We start from the raw sequence: 21,325 nt of genomic DNA on the forward strand, positions 1-21,325 counted from the left end.
GCGACAAGGCTGGTTTGGAGAAGCTGGGGCTGTTCTCCCTGGAGAAGAGAAGACTGAGGGAAGATCTGGCAGAGGTGTATAAGATCAACCCCAGGTTTGGATAAGGTGTTCAAAGAAAAGCTGTCTGCATTAACTGATTGTACAAGGGCCAGGGGACACAGAGTTAAGGTTTTAGGCAAACGACTCAAGAGGGAATGTGAGGTGGTGATTTTTTTTTTTACATAGTGAGCAATAATGACCTGGAACCCACAAGGCTGGTAGGAGCAGAAATGATGAACGATCTCAAAAGACAATTGCACGGGCACCTGAGGGAAACAAATTTGCGGGACCGCAGGGAGAGAGCAAGGGAATGGAACTGGCTTGATTGCTCAACTGAGAGCTGACCTGGACTCCATGGGCTGAATGGCCTCCTTTTCGAAACATAGAAGTTGGGAGCAGGAGTAGGTCGATCAACCATCGAGCCTGCCCCACCATTCAATATGATCACGGCTGATCCTCCATCTCAACACCGCACTCCCGCTCTCTCCCCATACGCCTCGAAGCCTTTAGAGTCTAGAAATCTATTTCCTTCTCAAATATATTCAGTGACTTGGCCTCCACAGCCTTCTGTGGAGAATTCCACACGCCCACCACCCTCTGAGTGAAGAGGTTTCTCCTTATCTCAGTCCTAAATGGCCTACCCCATATCCTGAGACTATGACCCCTTTCTAGACCTCCAGCCAGAGCAAACATCATCCCTGTACCCAGTCTGTCTATCTGTCAGAATTATATATGTTTCAATGAGATCCCCTCTAACCTCCAGTGAAATACAGGCCCAGTCAGCCCAATATCTCCTCGTATGACAATCCTGCCATCCCAGGATGCCGGAATGGCTCTGTGCCCTCCTGATCTCCTTCATGGGAGGAAGACATTTCTCTATAGTGACCCAATGGGATTGTTTTCACATTTTACAACATCTCGGCCGGATCAAACGCTGCAAGCGGAGGGCCAGCCCAAGGTTGGCTGCCCATGCTGGGTGCTTTCGTTTCGGAGGCCTGGTAGGCCGCGCCGTGATCCCCCTTGCTCAGTTCGGTCGATCGGTGACCCCGCGTGCTGTGTCTCCCGCAGGTCAGCGCTGCCAGTCCGTCATCGACAGCTGCAAGTCCGGGCCCTGCAGGAACGGCGGCACCTGTGTCCTCGCAGTCAACACGCCCATCGGCTTCCTGTGCCAGTGCCCGCCGGTGAGTGAGGCAGAGCCTCGTCCCTCCCATCACCACATCCCCGCGGTTACATGAGGGGGGAGGAACAAACAGCAGGGGATACCTGGATGCGAGATAGGCCGAGGAGACTGGAATTCTTCGAGGATTCGGGTGGGAGACTAGTGGTGGGGGGCTTGGGGGTGGGTGAGATGGGGAGACCCTCCCTCCTGTTCAGGAAAATGGTCAAGGCCTCAGTTCAACTGGGGTTTTCATCATTTCTGGCTGTTTCCTAACTACCCCCTAAAAGGGACGATGCCTCCAGCTGCCTCACGCGAGGCAAAATCAGTGGAAGGAAGCCGGATCTGAGGGTGGTCCTGATTGGGGTGGAGGTGGAGGGGCATGGAGGAGGAGGACAGGTTTGGAGTGGAAGGGATGTGGAGTGGAGGGGGTGGGGGGGATGTTGGGATGGGGAAGGGTGAGGAGGTTGGGAAGGGTGAGGGGGTTGGGGTGGCGAAGGGTGAGGGGGTTGCGGGTGGCGAAGGGTGAGGGGGTTGGGGGTGGGTAAGGGTGAGGGGGTTGGGAAGGGTGAGGGGGTTGGGGTGGGGAAGGGTGAGGGGGTTGGGGTGGGGAAGGGTGAGGGGGTTGGGGTGGGGAAGGGTGAGGGGGTTGGGGTGGGGGGGAAAGAGACGGACAAAGGGGATTCAGTGCTCCAGGGATGTAAATCATTTGACACCGCCCCCTCACCACCCCCCCCCCCCCCCCCCCAAGTGTAAAGACCAATCGAGAGGGTTCATGGGCCTTGGCTGGCTCGACCCCATCTGTCTGGGATATTCCGCCCTTACCCCACTCCTACACCCCACTCCGCCCCCCCCATACCCCCCCTCCACACCCCCAGCCCCACCCCCCCCCAGCCCGACCACCCCACTCTGCCCCCCACACCCCCAGCCCTCTCCCCACACCACCCCCAGCCCTCCCCCCCCACAACCCCCGCCCCCACCCCCTGACCACCCCACTCCGCCCCCCACACTCCCAGCCCTCCCCCCACACCCCCTGCCCTGCCCTCCCCCCCACTCACCCCCCCCCCCCCTGCCCTCCCCCCACTCACCACCCCCCCCGCCGCCATCTTGTCTGCACACAGCAACGTCGGCCAGTGACGGGAAGTGATGATGATTCCCCTGGTTTATGGAGCAATAATATTCTGGGTGGATTTTTTTTCTCTCTCTCTCTGTTCCCAGGGCTACAGCGGAGGAAGGTGTGAAAACTACAACTCCTGCAACTCCCGGCCCTGCCGAAATGGGGGGACTTGCGCCTCGGGCCGGTGCGTCTGCCGGCCGGGCTTCGAGGGCGCGGACTGTTCGGCCCCGGGGAGCGGCCGCTGCACCGCCGGCACCTGCCAGAACGGGGGCACTTGCCTGGAGCGGGGCCAGGAGCCCCGCGCCCTCTGCCGCTGCCCGCCCGGCTTCCGAGGCCGGCGCTGCCAGAGCCCGGAGGCGGGCCGCAACCGCTCGGCCGGAGCCGGGTGCCCGGTCGAGCCCTGCGCCGCCCGGGCCGGCGACGGCCTCTGCGACCGGGCCTGCGACACCGCGGCCTGCGGCCGGGACGGGGGCGACTGCCCGGGCGGCCCGTGGAGCAAGTGCGCGGCGCAGGAGCTCTGCCAGGCCGGCTTCAGGGACGGCGAGTGCGACGAGGCCTGCAACACCGTCGAGTGCCAGTTCGACGGCTTCGACTGTCAGGAGCAGAAGGCCACGTGCAAGTGAGCGAAGACGCGCTTCCGGTGGGCGGGGCGGTGGGCGGGGCGGTGGGCGGGGCGGTGGGCGGGGCGGTGGGCGGGGCGGTGGGCGGGGCGGTGGGCGGGGCGGTGGGCGGGGCGGTGGGCGGGGCTGATCCCAGGGCCTTGACTCACCTGCCCCCCTACCTTTGCAAGCAAAGAGCTTCTGTTTAACACGTTATTTCTCACCCACTTCGGCGACTTCCCAAAGACCGAACCCATTCAGTCACCACCCAAATGCAGTGGCCAATGTAGGCATAGCAAGATCCCACCAACAGCGGTGTCATAATGACACAAAGCTCCCCTTGCCCATTTTTTTTTGTTGGAGATAGTGCCAGGGGATGGTTCATGTCCGCCTGAGAGAGCAGTTGGTTTATAGACCAACCTGAAAACCTGTGCCTCTGATGGTGATCCCTCTACACACATTGGCTGCCACGTTTCCCACATTGCAGCAGTGGCCACGCTTCAAAGAGCACATGGACTGTAACGTGGTTTGAGACGTCCGCAAGTGTGAGCCTGTCTGCCTCCCCTTTGTCTCCGGCTTTTTTGTCACCTTTCCCTTTCCTGCTTCCCTCCTTCCAACCTTCCTTCCTGCTTTCCTTGCCCTTGCCCTTGCCCTTAACTGTTGCCTTGTCTCGACAGCCCTCGCCACCACACGTACTGCAAGCACCACTACAACGACGGGCACTGCGACAAGGGCTGCAGCTCGGCCGACTGCGGCTGGGACGGCATGGACTGCGCCAGCCCCGAGGCCCAGGACTTTGCCCACGGCACCCTGGTGCTGGTCGCCTTCCTGAGCCCGCGGAAGCTGCAGCACAGCCTCTCCAGCTTCCTCTGGAACCTGGGCCTGGCCCTGCACTCCACCGTGCGGGTCAAGAAGAGCCCGAGCGGGGAGGACATGGTCTACCCGTATTACGGACGCGAGGACCTGGACAACCTGACTGCTTTGGTCTACAACGTCAGTGACCCGGGAGGGAAACGCGTGACAAGGGAGCTGGCCCGACACGAGGAGGAGGAGGAAGTTGGGCCCACGCAGGGGTCAGAACGTAAAGTCCTCGGGTAAGAACTCCCGCGCAAACAGTTGATGTTTACTAACCGGCTATCTCATAGACCTTAGAGAAGATGCAATCACATAATGATACCGGAACTGGGAGTGCACAAGAACGTAAGAAATAGGAGCTGGACTAGGTCATCTGGCCCTTCAAGCCTCCTCTGCCATTCAAAACAATCGTGGCTTATCCTCGACCTCAATTCGACCTTCCTGTACTAACTCCCATATCTCTCTCGTTCCTTTAGGACCCAACATCTATCAAACTCCGTCTCCATTGATTGGGCACCCACAGCTCCCAGGGGGTAGAGAATTCCAAAGATTGGTAGCCCCCAGAGTGATGTTATAATTCACGGGGAGGTGGTGGTGTTGTGATAATGTCACTGGGCTGGTCATCCAGGTGGTCAGGTTAATGCTCTGGGTTCACCTGCCCATTGACAGCTGGTGGAGTTTAAATTCACTTAATCTGGAATTAAAAGTTAGCGCTGACTATCGATTGGCGTTAAAACAAAAAGCCCATCTGGTTCACTAATGCCCCTTAGGGAAGGAAATCTGCTGTCCCTACCCGGCCCGGCCCTACATGTGACTCCAGGCTCACAGCAATGCGGTTGACTCTGAAATGGCCTAGCAAGCCATTGCAAGGGCAATTAGGGATGGGCAACAAATTCTTGCCCAGCCAGCTAAATCCCAGGAAATAATAAAAAAGGCCAGAACAAGCAGCTGATCTTTTCTCCAGAGAGAAAGGAGTAAAATGAAAGTAAAAGAGTAAATCTGATGGAAATCTTCAGGACTATGAAGGTTAGACCTAAAGGAAATGTTTCCACTTTGAGACAAGTCTGAAACTGGGGGACATAAATATAAGGTAATCATGAACAAATCCAATAGGGAGTTCAGCAGAAACCCCTTCCCCCAAAGAATGGTAAGAACGTGGAACTCGATACCACATGGAGCAGTTGAGGTGAATAATGCAAATGCATTTAAGGGGAAGAAAGGAATAGAAAGATAGGGTGAGATGAAGTAGGGTGGGATTAGCTTCATGTAGAACATAAGGACGAACATGGACTGGTTAGGCCTGTTTCTGTGTTGCAAAGGCTGTTACAGCGAACGTCACCTCTGCTGTCTTTCCCTCACATGGAAGGTGCATCATATTTGTGGAGATCAACAAACAGCCATGTCTGGTGACCTACACGGCCTGCTTCCCCACCGTCCTCGACGCTGCCGCCTTTGTCGTCGCCCTGGCCTCCTCCGAGAATGGTGTTCAGGAGTTCCCCTTCCCACTGCGGGCTGTCGCTGTGATGCCTGAGGAAGGTCAGTCAAGTCCCCACCCCCCACCCCCCCCAGCCACCACGCAGGTCGCCACTGTCAGAGAGGGTCGCGGAGCCTGTCCGCTGACCCCTGTGACCATTTCCTCCTCCCCACCTCCCTCCAGTTTGGGTGGAGCTGCTCCGAGCCTGGAGGCATGGCTTGGTGAAAACCGCCCCCCCCCCCCGCCCAACTCCCCCGAAGCTGGGTGAGAGGGATCACTGGAGGAATGTTGTTGGCGGGGAGCGAGGAAAATCAGGGCAGGCTAGGTTGAAGAGCGGATGAACATTCTGCCTGATTGCCTTTGAAGGGGAAGGAATATTGATGTAGAACGTTCTCTCAGGAAGCAAATACGTGGGGCAGACTCCAGGATAGAGTCTGTGGAAAGAATAAGCGAAGGCCACATTCTCTTCTCCCAGGCCCTCTCAAACTCCTGCAGCTACCTCTTGCCGATGCGAAGATTGAGAGTGCGCAACATGGTCACAAAACCCATTGAACATTGTTGACGCTACAGCCTCAGACAAGCATTAGAAGGCTCGGTCGGATCTGTGGTTCGAATATATTCACAAACAACAGCAAGTGGAGTTGCAGAATGGTTACAGCACTGAAGGAGGCCATTCGGCCCATTGTGCCTGTGCTGGCTCACTGTAAGAGCAAATAAGCGAGCCCCCACTCTACCCCCACCCTTTCCCTGTAACTTGGCAGCTTTTACTTTTTTCTCTTCAGTTTATTTATTGACAGCAAACGGACTGCCGAGAGGAGCAGGATTATTTCTCTTGAGAAATGCAGTCAGCGGAGGATAGTTATATACAAATTACAGGTGTAAGATTTGCAGCATCGCGGACTCCAGGTGTGATTGGCAGGGAAATGACCCAGTCCCCTGAGCTCTGGGCAAGGCTTGTGTCTGACTATACGCAGCCGCCGTCTATATAAATGGACCAGCAGCTGCCTAAACGCGCATTTCTCTGGCCGCTGCCCCATTGTGTTACACACCCCTCCCCCCCGATTCTTCTCTTTAAACGCAGGGGTGCAACCTGTTTCGTTTCCGTGGAAACTGACCTGCATTTCGCTTGCCGTCCTCTTTGCCATCGTCCTCGGGATGTTCGTCGGCATTCACATCGCCAAGAAACCAAAACGCAAGCGGGGCCCCCTCTGGCTGCCCCCTGGATTTGCCCCAAGTAAGGAGTCCAAGAACTACAAGAGGAGGGAGCCGGTGGGGGAAGACGCCATCGGGATGAAGTGAGTTTCTGAGTGGGGGCTGGGGGGGGTGTGGTTTTGGGAAAGTATGGTGGCGGGATCACTCTTCCCTCTGGGTGCGACAGAGAATGTGGGGCTGGCGGCGTCACGGTAATGTTACTGGACAAGCAGGCCAGATGTCTGGACTAACGTGGCCGGGGACACGAGTTCAAATCGCAGCGCAGCAGCTGGGAGAATTTAAATTCGTCGTGGGACAGCTCTCCCAATCCTGGCACAAGTCCCCAGATATTAGTAAGAAGAACTGTGCAGCGTTAACTGGACAGTGCGTGGTTCCTCCACATCCAGGTGATGTGGCACTCGGCTCTACCTGCTCGCACTCCAAGAGTAATACAGACGTGCAACACTCCTCACCCCCTCTCAGTGTCACCTTCCTCTAACCAGTGTAACTCGGGACCAATCCGAGAGGGCCAGAGGAGGTAACACTGAGGGGGAGGTGAGGAGTGTTCCACATCTAGGCTGAGGGTTATAGGAAGGTGACACAGAGCAGGGGTGAGGAATATTTTATATCTGGTCCGAGGGTTAGAGGAAGGTGATACTGAGAGGGGTGAGGAGTGTTCCACATCTTGATCGAGGGTTAGAGAAAGGTGATATAGAACAGGTGGTGAGGAATATTCCACATCTGGACTGAGGGTTAGAGGAAGGTGATACTGAGAGGGGTGAGGAGTGTTCCACATCTGGACTGAGGGTTAGAGGAAGGTGATACTGAGAGGGGTGAGGAGTGTTCCACATCTGGACCGAGGGTTAGAGGAAGGTGACACAGAGCGGGGGTGGTGAGGAATATTCCACATCTGGACCGAGGGTTAGAGGAAGGTGACACAGAGTGGGGGGGGGGGTGGTGAGGTGAGGAATATTCCACATCTGGACCGAGGGTTAGGGGAAGGTGATACTGAAAGGGGGTGAGGAATATTCCACACCTTGACCAAGAGTTCGATGAAAGTAACACTGAGGGGGTGAGGACTTTCACTTGTGTATTATTCTTGGAGTGTAAGCAAATACGGCTAAGTGCCATATCTATATTGCACTGGGTGTGGTGGAAGTGGGCACTGAGAGACAGGCCAAGATCCACAATCTCGATGCCCTAGGGAAGGATGAGTCAGAGTTGGACATGGTACAATAATTCCTGAATTCTACACTGTGAGGATGGAGAGGAGGTGTAAAAAGCTTGTGGGAGCGAGGCGGAGTTATTGAGAGAAACGAGAGTTAAGTACATTTCAACACTAACCATAGTAATATTGGTAACTTAGAGAGAAGAGGAAGGTCGTGACAGAAAGTTCTGACTCAGTTTGTGTCATTTCTCACTGTGCACTCTTAATCCCAGGATTCTGAACCAAGAAATTGACTGTGAAGATGAAGAAGACAATCAGAATTCCTTAGTGGAAGGTCCGCCCAGCAACAAGAAATCCAAGGTAATGAAGACCGCACAATGTTGAGGAGAGTTTTAATCAAGGTGTTCAAAATTGAGAAGGATTTTCATAGAGTAAATAATTTCCACTGGTAGGAAGGTCGGTAACAGATTTGAGATAATCAGAAAATTTATTAGAGTTTTTTGAGGATGTAACTAGTAGGGTAGATAAAGGAGAACAAGTAGATGTAGTATACTTTTGATTAGTTGCTACACAAAATGTTAATATACAAGATAAGAGCTCATGGAGTTTGGCATAATATATTAGCACGGATAGAGGAGTGGCCGATGGACAGAAAGCAAAGGCGTAAATGGGGCATATTCAAGTTGGCAGGCTGTGCCTAGTGGAGCGCTGCAAGGACCAGTGCTGGGGCCTCAGCTATTTATGATCTATATTAATGACTTGGAAGAAGAGACAGAGAGTGGTGTATCTAAGTTTGCTGATGATACAAAGGTAGGTGGGAATGCAAACTGTGAGGAGGACACAAAGAGGCTGCAAAGAGATATAGACGGGTTAAGTGAGTGGGCAACAAGGAGGCAGATGGAGAATAATACAGGGAAGCGTGAAGTTATTCACTTTGGTCATAAGAATTCAAATGTAGAAAATTTTTTAAAAGGTGTGAAACTTATAAATGTTGATGCTCAGAAGGGCTTGGGTGTACTCTTACAGGGAAGGCAGAAAGTTAGCATGCAGCTGCAGCAAGCAATTAGGAAAGCAAATGGCACGTTGGCCTTTATTGCAAGGGGGTTAGGGTGCAAGGATAAGGAAGCCTTGCTACAATTTTACAGGGCTTTGGTAAGGGGCGGGGGGGGGGGGGGGGGGGGGGAAGTTGATGGCCAGGCGCGTACAGGTGTGTTTCCGATTGGCGCCCCCGATTGGAGGCGCGGTGCCATTTTAGGTGGGCAGGCCAATTAAGGCCCGCCCAGCGTGACATCCGCAGGGAAGCGCTATGCGCTCCCTGTGCAGGCGGGAGGAATCCCTAAAATCGAGAGTGTGCTCTTTCGCACATGCACATGAAAGAGTGCACTCATCTCCCTGAGGCTAACTGCTGCCTCAGGGAGATCGGCTCTACTTTCAACAATGTTAAAAATAGAAGAAAAAAAATTCCCTTACATGTCCCCTCATGTGACAATAACAACTTTATTAAAATTTTTAAAATCCTACATGAAACCTCATCCCACCCCGGATGAGGTTTCATGTTTTTTCTAGTTCCCGCCGGGGCTCCTGGCCTGCCCACCAACCTTAAGGTTGGACGGGCAGGTCCTTTAATTACTTAATTGATCCTGTCAATGGCCTCAATTGACCATTGACAGATCGGTGGGTGCGCAGCTGATTTTGCTGCACTCCCGCCTTCCTGAAAATTTAAATGGGGCGGGGTGATGTCGGGAGTTCCCCCCAACGTCATCCCGCACCATTTTATGTGTCGTCGAGCGGGCCCCGCCCCTACTCGCCGACGGTAAAATCCTGCCCGGAATACTGTGTGCAGTTTTGGTTACCATATCTAAAGGAGGATATATTTGCATTGGAGGTGGTACAGTAAAGGTTCACTAGATTGGTCCTTGGGATGAGGGGGTTGCCCTATGATGAAAGGCTGAGTAAATTGTGACAAAATTTTGAAGTATCTTCTCAGGGTAGACACTGAGAGGTTGTTTCCCCTGAGTGGGGAATCTAAAACACAGGGGCACAGTTTCAGGATAAGGGATCAGTCATTTAGGGCTGAGACGAGGAGAAATTTCTTCGCTCAAAGGTTTGTGAATCCTTGGAATTCTCTACTGCAGAAGGTTGGGATCCTCCATCACTGAACAGATTTTTGGTCTCGAAGGGAATCAGGGATATGGGGAGCAGGCAGGAAAGTGGATTCAAATTGAGGATCAGCCATGATCGTATTGAATAGTGGAGCAGGCTTGACAGGCCATATGGTCTACTCCTGCCCCTATTTATTATGTTGTTAAATATTTGAAGGGGAAATATTTATGGGTCTATGGGGAAAGACCGGAGAGGGATGAGACTGTGGGACTAATTGGATAGCTCTTTCAAAGTGGTGTCATAGACATGATGGGTCGAATGGCCTCTTCCTGTGCTGTAAGATCTGATGAAGCGTTGACAGAGGTTGTCTGTTTAATTCTAATTACTGCCACACAGAGACAGGCTACTAACCGTATGTCACCTGCTCTTTGCAATGTGGTCAGAACCCACTTTGAGGTGTCCTGATCATCCCCAAGCCAGGCTCCCGGTGCCTCTGCTCTCACACATGGTCAAGCTAACTGACAGTTGGAAGGAAATGATGGCTGGGTTTTGAGACTGTTTTCGAAGTGGCATTGATTGAGGAGAGGGTCTCAGTCCAACAAAATTATTTCTGAAGCCGACTGAACCAAGGTCATGCAAAATCACTCTGGGTTAAATGTCGGATCGAGCTTAAGGCCTGTAGTAAACTCTGACTGGGCATGTGCAGTGTGCCTCACTGCTGCCCCCGAGTGTTCAACAGGTAAAGAAAGTCATTGCATTTATGTTGCACTTTTCACAACCCCACCATCCCAAAGCTGTTTACAAAGCCAATGAAGTACTTTATGATGTGTGGTACTTGTTGCAATGTAGGAAATGCAGCAGCTAATTTGCAAACGGGTTCCACAGAGAGCAATGTGATAATGACCAAATAGCCTGTCTCTTGTGGTATTGGCTGAGGGGCAATTATTGACCAACACACAGAGAATAGCTCCCCTGCCCTTCTTCAAAATAGGGTGGTGGGATCATCCAAGAGAGCAGGCAGGACCATCAGTTTAAGATCTCATCTGAAACACAGTACGTCTAACAGTGCAGCACTCCATCAGTGACCCTCTGATAGTGCAGTGCTCTCTCAGTACTGCCCCAACAACAGTGCAGCACTCCCTCAATACTGCCCCTCCACCAGTGCCTCACTCCCTCAGGACTGCCCCTCCAGCAATGCAGTATTCGCTCAGTACTGCTCCTCTGAAAATACAGTGATCCCTCAATACTGCCCCTCTGACAGTGTAGTGCTCTCTCAGTACTGCCTCTCTGACAGTGCAGTGCTCCTTCAGTACTGACCCGCTGACGTGCTGCTCGCCCTCAGTACTGACTCTCTGGCAGTACAGCACTCCCTCAGTACTGACCTCTGGCAGTACAGCACTCCCTCAGTACTATCCCTCTGACAGTGCAGCACTCCCTCAGCACTGCCCCTCTAACAGTGCAGCACTCCCTCAGTACTGCCCCCTGATAGTGTAGCACTCCCTCAGTACTGCCCATCTGACAGTGCAGCACTCCCTCAGTACTGACCCTCTCTTTGACAGTGCTGTGCTCCCTCAGTACTGACCCTCCAACAGTGCTGCCCTCCCTCAGTAGTGACGCTCTGACAATGCAGCACTCCCTCAGTACTGAATCTATGACAGTACAGCACTCCCTTAGTACTGCCTCTCTGAATGTGCAGCACTCCCTCAGCACTGCCCCTTTGACAGTGCAGCACTCCCTCAGCACTGCCCCTCTGACAGTGCAGCACCTCCTCAGCACTGACCCTCTGACAGTACAGCATTCACTGAGTTCTCCATTGAGTGTCAGCCAGACCTTTGTGCTCAAATTTCTGGAGTGGGGCCTCAGCCCACAACCTCTGATTTGGAGGCCAGAGAGTGACCCACTGAGCCACATCTGATAGGATGCTCGTATGTGCAAGTACCTAAGGGGGAGGAGACGAGAATAAAGTTTTGAGACGTTTTTGACTGTTTTAGCACTAATGTTATGTTTATTCCTGCAGTCTGAGGAGATCCCAATGCTGCCTGATCATCGTAAATGGACGCAAAAGCACATCAAGGCCGTTGTCAATGTTCCACAGTCTGTAGCACTGACCCCACCACAGGAGAATACAGAGACCGTGGATGTTGATGCAAGAGGCCCAGGTGAGTAGACACAAGTCTCAGTCCCAGCTCCCAGGTTCCATGGTGTTGAGGTCTATTCTCAGCATCTATGATGCTGTGGGTTGCCTCCAGCTTCCATAGAAACATGGCCGACTCTCACCTTCCATGGTGACGGGGCTTACTCTCAGGTTTCATGATTATGTGGCCTACTCCCAGCTTCCATTGTGACATGGCCTACTCCCAAGTTCATGACAACTTCGCCCGCCATCAGACTGATAACCCAAACCCCTAGTAAAGTGTCAGCCACTTCCCAGGCATGAGACCTTTCCCCTTGTTTTCCCTTTGCTTCTGGCTGGATCAATGTTTCCCTAGCTATGGTACAAATAAATCTAGAGCAGTATGCAGTAGGCCTCAGGCTACATTGCTTTTCTCTCTACTTTGGCATCCTCTCTCTGTCTCTTTCTAGGTCCCTGTCCCTGCTCCTTACTTAAACCCATCGCTTTTTTTTCCCCTCCTCTCTGTCTCTCTGACAGTTTCAACTTATCCCCATTTTCTATGCTGTCCATTGTCGCTTTCAGATGGAGTAACGCCACTGATGTTGGCCGCCTGTGCGGGTGGAGGTCTGGAATCGGGTTACGCTGAGACGGAGACCCAGGAAGGCTCAGCCAGCACCATTATAGACCTTATTGGCCAGGGAGCGAGCCTCCAACCTCAGACGGATGTGACCGGTGAAACCGCCCTGCACCTGGCGGCTCGATTCTCTCGGGCAGACGCCGCGAAATGCATGCTCGACATGGGAGCCGACACCAACGTCCAAGATAAATCGGGGCGTACGCCCTTACACACAGCGGTGGCAGCTGATGCACAGGGGGTCTTGCAGGTACGACACACCACGGCAGTGACCATCAATATTGTTCATTCCCCTGACAATGTTTCATCTTGCTGCACTTTATCCCGGAGATGTACAGGTGTAATTCACAAATTTACTGAAATGTTTTCAGTGCCAAGTGTTGACATTAAGTACTCCCAGTCCTGGTTAGACACACCTCTACACTGTCAAAGCTCGGTTGGCACTCTATCCACCACCATTTATTCCCTCCACCACTTATGCACAGTGGCAGCAGTGCGTACCCTCTACAAGATACACTGCAGCAACTCACCAAACCTCCTTCGACAGCACCTTCCAACCCACAACTTCCACCACCTAGAAGGACAAGGGCAAGCGGGCAGATAGAACCAATACCACCTGCCAATTCCCCTCCAATCCTGACCTGGAAATATATCACCGTTCCTTCACTGTCGCTGGGTCAAAACCCTGGAAATCCCTCCCTAACGGCACTGTGGGTGTACCTGCATCACATGGACTACAGAGGTTCAAGAAAGCGGCTCACCGCCACCTTCTCAAGGGCAGTTAGGGATGGGCAACAAATACTTCCCTTGCCAGTAATGCTCATTTTCTAAGAAGGAATTAAGCAATACAGTGGCGTTGGATGGAGTGGCTTTACACTGCCACCTACTGGCACATTGCTGAAAAAAGAGACATGTTGTCGAAGATTTCTGTCTTGCACTCATCAGGACAGATGCAAGAATACCAAATTTCAAAGGGAACAACACTTTATGCTGCATGAGAAACAGGGTGCTGATTGGTTGGCAAGTGTACTCTGGTCGAGATGTTGCCATGGAGAATGCACCAGGGAGCAGCTAACCCAAAGCTTCCGTTTAAATTCAAAGAAGGCAATTGACTCTAGTCGAGACATGCCTTGGGGAAGTGTTCCCCAAGCTCTTGTTGAATTGAAGAGGCACAATGCTTGGACCAATTCCTTTTGCCTTCAGAGTAACTGCGTATGAAGATATGTAGCTTCTTGTAAGCATAAGTGAGCCACATTGAGAGCCTGACCGATTATCTTAAATTGGTTATTAGTGTCATGCTTGGCATATTCAGGATTGTTAGTATGTGTTGCCCAATTGTGGAATGACATCTAATTTTGGACACTATGTTCTGGGTTTTGCAAGCACATGTTGGTCGAGTACGGCCAGTACTCTGCTGAGAACAGCTGAAGGTACATGCAACAAAAACAAAAATTGCTGGAAAAACTCAGCAGGTCTGACAGTATCTGTGGAGAGAAAGACAGAGTTAACATTTCGAGCTTGTATGACTTCTTCAGAAGGGACGTGCAGTTTGCTATGATCCACCATTTGTTGGGACGTATGGCCTACATCCCTGGCACTGAAATTCATTTACCACATTGCTCGTTGGTGTGATAGGCAGAATGTATTTTTTTTCCCTGACAGCAGCACCCTGTTAGTGGCGAATACCACTTGTGTTGCTAATGCATAGTAGCAGTGTGCAACAGCTCGCTTCATCTGTTGCTCATATTTTTGAGACATCTCACCCTTCCAGGGTAATCTTAGGTAGACTGCGCACTTTTCAGAACTAAAAGTGGTGCCCTTATGCCTGTTAACGAGTTTGGGTGATATACCGTGATCAACAATCTGATCGTGGTAGCCATTATCCCACAGGATAGCTCTGATGCACCCTATTTTGGCATCAAGTTTGCATGGTGAGCAATGGCTCAGGTCCTATTTACAAGGTTGCCGATAAGGCCAATCTTATAGTGTGTGGAGCTGTAGGAATGCCAACACCTACATTGACCAGTGAAGGTAGATTTGCAGTAGACAGCAGTAGAGAACCCATTAGTGGATTTCACATCTAGCCCATCGAGGGAAGGAAGCTCATTTGACTGCTCCATTTCAAAGGGGAATTTAAGTGTGGGATGGAGCCCATTTAGGTATACAAGGAAATTCTTACATGCAACCACAGATTCAAATATAGCAAACATACCATCTATGATTTAGAAACATACGAGGGGTAAGAGGTGAAGTGTTATTCCATCGAAGAGGCATTTCTTATGGAAACCGACAAAGATGTTAGTAAGACCAGGGCCTAGAGGAAATCCCATTGCAACACCATCTTTTTGGGCATACATGGTGTCTTTAAACTGAACTCAACTGCACGAGCTGCAGTTCACGACTTCAGTAAACACAGATTCACACAATGCCAGTATTTCTAGATCACCACGGTAGGGTGGCGTGGTGCAAATGTTTATGGCTTCCTTGAGCAGTGCATTAGTAAATAGGCTAGCAATGTCAAATGAGCACATAGATATGGCATTGCTATAGATCTATAAGTCCTGTATGGCCTTTGTAAAGGTGAAGGTATGTGAAAAACTCATAGAAACATAGGACAGTTATGGTACAGAAAGAGGCCATTCAGCCCATTGTGTCTGCGCCAGCCAAGAAGAGAAAAAAAGAAACAAGCCGCTCATTTTAATCCCACTTTCCAGCACCTGGTTCGTAGCCTTGCAGGTTACAGCATTTCAGATGCAGATCCAGGTACCTCTTAAATGAGTTGAGGGTTTCAGCCTCACCCACCAACTTAGGCAGTGAATTCCAGATGCTCACCACCCTCCGGGTGAAAGAGTTTTTCCTCATGTTCCCTCTAGTCCTTCTACCAATCAGCTTAAACCTATGCCCTCTGGTATTTGATCCCTCTGCTAGGGGTAACAAGTCGGGCAGTGAATTCCAGATGCTCACCACCCTCCGGGTGAAAGAGTTTTTCCTCATGTTCCCTCTAGTCCTTCTACCAATCAGCTTAAACCTATGCCCTCTGGTATTTGATCCCTCTGCTAGGGGTAACAAGTCGGGCAGTGAATTCCAGATGCTCACCACCCTCCGGGTGAAAGAGTTTTTCCTCATGTTCCCTCTAGTCCTTCTACCAATCAGCTTAAACCTATGCCCTCTGGTATTTGATCCCTCTGCTAGGGGTAACAAGTCTTTCCTGTCTACCCTATCCGGGCCCCTCATAATTTTGTACACCTCAATTAGGTTACCCCTTAGCCTCCTCTGTTCTACGGTAAATAACCCCAGCCTATCCAATCTCTCCTCATAGCTGCAATTTTTAAGTCCTGGCAACATTCCTGTAAATCTCCTCTGCACTCTCTCCAGAGCAGAATTGATTGTAGCAACTCACTCAACCATTTGGCCAATCATGTCGTTCAGTCACAGATAAGATAGGGTGTAAAGGGACATCACTTTTGTGTGTCTTGGGCAGCCCCATATGTGGATGCAATGAGCTGTGAGGACGACTCCTATCATATATACCACCTGGCAGCTCGTTACTCTTACTCAAGTCCAGCAAATGTTTTTGTAACTTGCTTTCGAGCAGGGCCTTGTAAGTGTGCCTAGATGATCCAGCACATGCAATTGTCCAATTTTTACATATAGCGCCAATGTCTGGTGGTGTTGCGAGGCCAACTCAGACACATATATCCACGCCCACATATGTAAGGGCTGTGCAAGACACACAAAAGTGATGTCCCTTTATGCCCTATCTTATCTATGACTGGCTCTGCACAACATGAATTGGCCAAATGGTTGAGTGAGTTGCCCACATACTCAGTGAAGGACTCCTTTACCTTTGTGAAGACTTTACGCGACCTGCATATTGACAGAAATGCCGTGTCCATGTGCTGGTTAATCTGTGGAATTGTCTTCCCCAGAAAGCAGTGGAGGCTGGGTCGTTGAATTTATTCAAAGTTGAGTTAGGCAGATTTTTGATAGACAAGGAAGTCGAGGGTTACTGGGGGGAGTGGGAGGGGCAGATGGGAAAGTGGAGCTCACACCAAAACCAGATCAGCTATGATTTTATTGAATTGTGGAGCAGTTTATAAGAGCTGAATGGCCTACTCCTGCCCCTTAGTCCTGTGTTCCTATGTGAACTTCAGTGCCGGTATGATACCAGATATATAGGCCAGACACCCCAACAACTAGTGGATCATATCAAACAGCACATCTTTTTGGCTGTTCGCAACAGGCAGTGCTGCCTAGACTGAACCAACCCGTGCTTGCAAAACTCAGAACATAGCGTCCAACGTTAGATGTGATTCCACGACTGGACAGCACTTACAGAAGTCCTGATTGTGCCAAGAATTACACTAACAACCAATTTAAGATTATCAGTTAGATGTGCACTTACGCTTGCTAGAAGCTACATATACTCTTATGCAGGGCCCAACCCTCTGAAGGCAGAAGGAATTTGTCCAGGCATTGTGCCTTTTCAACAAAAGCTTGGGGGTACACTGTTCCTTGGTAAATTTCCCCATGGCATGTCCCAACCAATCAAAGTTGACTTGTCTTTTTTAAACTTAAACAAACGCTTTGGGGCAACTGTTCCCTGGTGCAACTCCATGGCAACACCTCAACCAGAGTCCTCTTGCCAACCAACAGGCACCCTGTTTCTCATGCAGTAAAAATTGTTGGTCCCTTTGAAATTTGGTATTCTTGCATCTGTCCTGATAAGTGCAAGACAAACAGCTTTGACATCATTTCACTTTTTGCAGCAATACTCAAGTTCTGTGCTACCAAGTGACGACTGGCCACATCCTGAAATGACAGCATTGCAGGCTTCTGTTTACATAGGAATTCTAACTGATGACATGAGCACCTTCAAAGTTTGCGTAGAAGCCATGACCAAAGGCTGCAACAATGGGAAATAGGGTTACTTGACAGAAAGTGGGCACAGCCACAAAATGTGCTAATGTGAAGTAATGGGAGGTCACGCGATGAGAGCTGGCCTCAATCTGTGACTGGCCAAGTTTAACCTTCCCTTATTTCCGCAGATCCTCGTGCGCAACAGGTCGACCGACGTGGATGCGCGCATGCACGACGGGACCACGCCGCTGATCCTGGCGGCCCGACTCGCCATCGATAACGTGGTGGAGGAACTGATAAACTGCAACGCCGACGTCAGCGCCACAGACAATCACGGTATGACACAGGCTCCCAGATGCACGGTTAGGGCAAAGAATCCCAGTCGCCTCAGCCTTGGAGGACGAGGGAAAACCGGTCAGATTCACTGGCGGGATGGAGGCGTGGGCGGAAGGGGTGACGGGGGAGGGGTTTTAACCTCAGGCTCTGGGTGCAAATCCCTCAGGATGGGGTGGAACTCCAGTTTTACCCTCTTCCCCAACGTTGCTCCCCGCCAACTCCAAAGGAGGATGAAAAATGGTTCCGTCAGATTTGCAACAGGGGGTAGGTTAACATTTCCACCTTTAAAATAGAAAGAGCTGCAGAGGAGGAAGATGATTCAGTGAAAGCAACGCAGGAGGATTTCAACCAGTTTAGCCGACGAAGAGAAGAGTCAGCTTGTGCACCAGGTGCACGGAAGGGATTAACTTTTCCATTCATCTCCTTCCACTGATGGTCTGACATCCGAACCTTTAAGATTGAATAAATGAAAGAGAAGAAACCTGCATTTATACAGAGCCTTTCACAAAGAGAGCACTATGCAAAGTACTTTTTGAAGGTCTGTTACTGATGCAACATTGGAAATGTCAATTTGAACACAGCAAGCTCTCACAAGCAAGAATGGGATGTTGGTGTTACTTTACTGATGTCGATTGAGGGGTGAATATTGAGGAGGACAGCAAGGGTAACTCCCCTGCTCTTCGAAATGTTTTCTTTTACATCGCCTGAGGGGGAAGACGGGACCTCAATTTAATGTCTCATCCAAAATTGGGCTCATCCGACAGAGTAGTACTGACACACTAACAGTGCAGCATTCCCTCAGTACAGTCCCTCCGACAGTTCAGCTCTCAGTACCGACCCTCCAACAGTGCAGGACTCCCTCAGTACAGTGCTACCTCAGTACTGACCCTCCAACAGTGTAGCACTCCCTCAGTACAGTCCCTCCGACAGTGCAGCTCCACCTCAGTACCGACCCTCCTGACCCCTCTTTCCCTTTGCTCCTTCAGGTAAATCGGCTCTACATTGGGCAGCCGCTGTGAATAACGTGGATACGGTCGTCATCCTTCTGCGCAATGGTGCCAACAAGGACATGCAGGACCACAAGGTAAGGAGGATGGGAAGGGCCTTTGATGGGGAAAGACCTTCATCCGTGGATGTCAAGGGGATAGTTCACACCTAGCATTCCCAACAAGTGACAGACAGTGTGAGATGGGAAGATTCGTTCCTGACCTGTACCAGCCCTGGGAGTGTTTGATGGGACAGCATAGAGGGAGCTTTACTCTGTATCTAACCCCATGCTATACCTATCCTGGGAGTGTTTGATGGGACAGTGTAGAGGGAGCTTTACTCTGTATCTAACCCCGTGCTGTACCTGCCCTGGGAGTGTTTGATGGGGACAGTGTAGATGGAGCTTTACTCTGTATCTAACCTGTGCTGTACCTGTCCTGGGAGTGTTTGATGGGACAGTGTAGAGGGAGCTTTACTCTGTATCTAACCTGTGCTGTACCTACCCTGGGAGTTTTTGATGGGACAGTGTAGAGGGAGCTTTACTCTGTATCTAACCCTGTGCTGTACCTGTCCTGGGAGTGTTTGATGGGGACAGTGTAGAGGGAGCTTTACTCTGCATCTCACCCCATGCTGTACCTGCCCTGGGAGTGTTTGAGAGAAGTAATTCTATCTTTCCCAGCACTGAGTTCCTACCTGTCACTGAACACACAAAGTATATTTTGGGAAATGCTGATAATGCTGACGGTGATACAACTGGCAGTGACTGACCAAATGGGGGATGGGGGGGGAATCGCCTCATCTCCGTCTTGTTTCACGTGTTTGCCTTTTCCTGCCACAGGAGGAGACTCCGCTCTTTATCGCCGCCCGCGAGGGGAGCTACGAGACGGCCAAAGTTCTGCTGGAGCACCTGGCCAACCGGGAGCTGGCCGACCACATGAGCCGGCTGCCCCGCGCCATCGCCAGTGAGCGCCAACACCACGACATCGTCCAGCTTCTCGACGACCACGGCCTGCCGCGCGACCCGACGGTCACCCCCGCCTCGCCCTTCCCCGCCCTCAAGCCCCCCAAGAGAGGGGGGGCGGTGGTGGGGGGAGGGAGGAGGCAGGGCGCCCGGGGGCCGGCCTGCCCCAAGGAGGGCGGGGAAGCCGGGGCCAGGGATAGGGCGGGGCCCGGCAGCCTGCGAGGCGCGTCCCTGCCCCCCCAGATCGACCTGAATCACTCCCTGTACCTCCCCCAGACGCTGCCCTGCCCCTATCAAGCTCCACCCGCCGTCTTCCTGCCCCCGGCCTGCGCGGTGCATTCAGCGGACGGGCACTGCCACGGCCACGGCCCTCAAGCGGACCGGCTGTACAACCACGTGTTGCCGAACCTGAGCGCGCCGGTCCGAGACGCCGGCAGGCTCGCGGCGGCGGCGGGGGGCGCCCCTCACTCGGGCTACTCTGACAGGCCGCGCCTGGGCCTGGCGCTCGGGTACGCGGCAGCCCGCCAGCGGGAGGCGCAGGGCCCGCCCTGGCAGCTGAGCCGCTACCCGGGGCGGCGCCAGGACTGGTGGGCGGGGCAGGGCGGCGGGCCCGAGCGGCCGATGTTGCCGCCGGTTCACCCGCACCTGCGGTACCCGGCGCCCACCACCGGCGGCGGCTGCGGCAGCCAGGAGGCGGCGGCCTGCAACCAGCCGGGCCTCCTGGGGCCAGCGCTCCTGGGTGTCCGGAACCCGCCCCAGGAGGGGCCGCCGGGTGAGGAGCAAAACCTTTACGGGGCCTCGCTGCCCGTCATCCACGAGCAGCCCGTCGCCGCGGCGGCGACCAGCCTGTACCCAACCCCGCCGTCACAGCACAGTTACCCGTCGCCGCCGGATACGGACGTCCACGCCTGTCGCCAGGGGCGACACCCATTCCTGACGCCTTCCCCCGAGTCCCCCGACCAATGGTCGAGCTCCTCGCCGCATTCCAACCAGTCTGATTGGTCGGATGGAATAATCAGCCCCACCTCCTAGGCTGCACTTCGAGGTAAACGGAGGGAAAGGGGGGGCGGAGCGAGGGGCAGTCATGTGACCGCCGGTGATTTGTGGGTAACGGGGCGTCTGAGTGAAGATCGGGGTCGAGGGGAGGGGGAGGCGGTCAATGCGGCAGCTTCTAAAAACGGGAACACGTTCACCGGTCTGCGTCTGCGCGGAGGGAGCACTGCGCATGCGGTGCGCCAGCCTGTCACCAAGAGCACCGAGAGCCAGGCTGTGGGGAGGATCATGTGTACAAGATTATGAGGGGCATGGACAGGGGGCAGCTGTTCCCCTTAGTTGAAGGGTCAGTCACGAGGGGACACAAGTTCAAGGTGAGGGGCAGGAGGTTTAGGGGGGATGTGAGGAAAACCTTTTTACCCAGAGGGTGGTGACGGTCTGGAATGCGCTGCCTGGGAGGGTGGTGGAGGTGGGTTGCCTCACATCCTTTAGAAAGTACCTGGATGAGCACTTGGCACGTCATAACATTCAAGGCGATGGGCCAAGTGCTGGTAAATGGGGTTAGGTAGGCAGGTCAGGTGTTTCTCACATGTCGGTGCAGACACGATGGGCCAGAGGGCCTCTTCTGCCCTATGTGACTCTGTGATCATGTCTCTCAGGTCACACGCACACTGTGATATTTCACATGGTTTCTGGCATTAAAACCCCACCCCCAACCCCCAACCGAGATCACTTTGCG

At 52.6% G+C, this 21,325-nt stretch overlaps 1 protein-coding gene across 3 annotated transcripts in view; it reads left to right on the plus strand.

Annotated features, from left to right (window-relative positions):
• LOC121291134 (neurogenic locus notch homolog protein 1-like) overlaps positions 1–20,993 on the plus strand; it is a 138,748-nt gene extending 117,755 nt beyond the window's left edge. For 2 of the 3 annotated variants that reach the window (XM_041212211.1, XM_041212212.1), the window contains 11 exons: positions 1,108–1,220; positions 2,414–2,931; positions 3,589–4,005; positions 5,133–5,302; positions 6,322–6,535; positions 7,872–7,959; positions 11,720–11,861; positions 12,398–12,699; positions 17,498–17,645; positions 18,632–18,729; positions 19,471–20,992. In XM_041212211.1, the coding sequence (XP_041068145.1) occupies positions 1,108–1,220; positions 2,414–2,931; positions 3,589–4,005; positions 5,133–5,302; positions 6,322–6,535; positions 7,872–7,959; positions 11,720–11,861; positions 12,398–12,699; positions 17,498–17,645; positions 18,632–18,729; positions 19,471–20,625 (3,365 nt within the window). In that variant the 3' untranslated portion in view covers positions 20,626–20,992. Of the gene's footprint in view, positions 1–1,107; positions 1,221–2,413; positions 2,932–3,588; positions 4,006–5,132; positions 5,303–6,321; positions 6,536–7,871; positions 7,960–11,719; positions 11,862–12,397; positions 12,700–17,497; positions 17,646–18,631; positions 18,730–19,470 lie in introns of all 3 variants that reach the window. The other variant, XM_041212213.1, reaches the window with a different exon arrangement.
• Positions 20,994–21,325: the final 332 nt, after the last annotated feature.

The sequence above is a fragment of the Carcharodon carcharias genome, chromosome 19, assembly GCF_017639515.1.
Source record: "Carcharodon carcharias isolate sCarCar2 chromosome 19, sCarCar2.pri, whole genome shotgun sequence".
Taxonomy (NCBI): Eukaryota; Metazoa; Chordata; class Chondrichthyes; order Lamniformes; family Lamnidae; genus Carcharodon; species Carcharodon carcharias.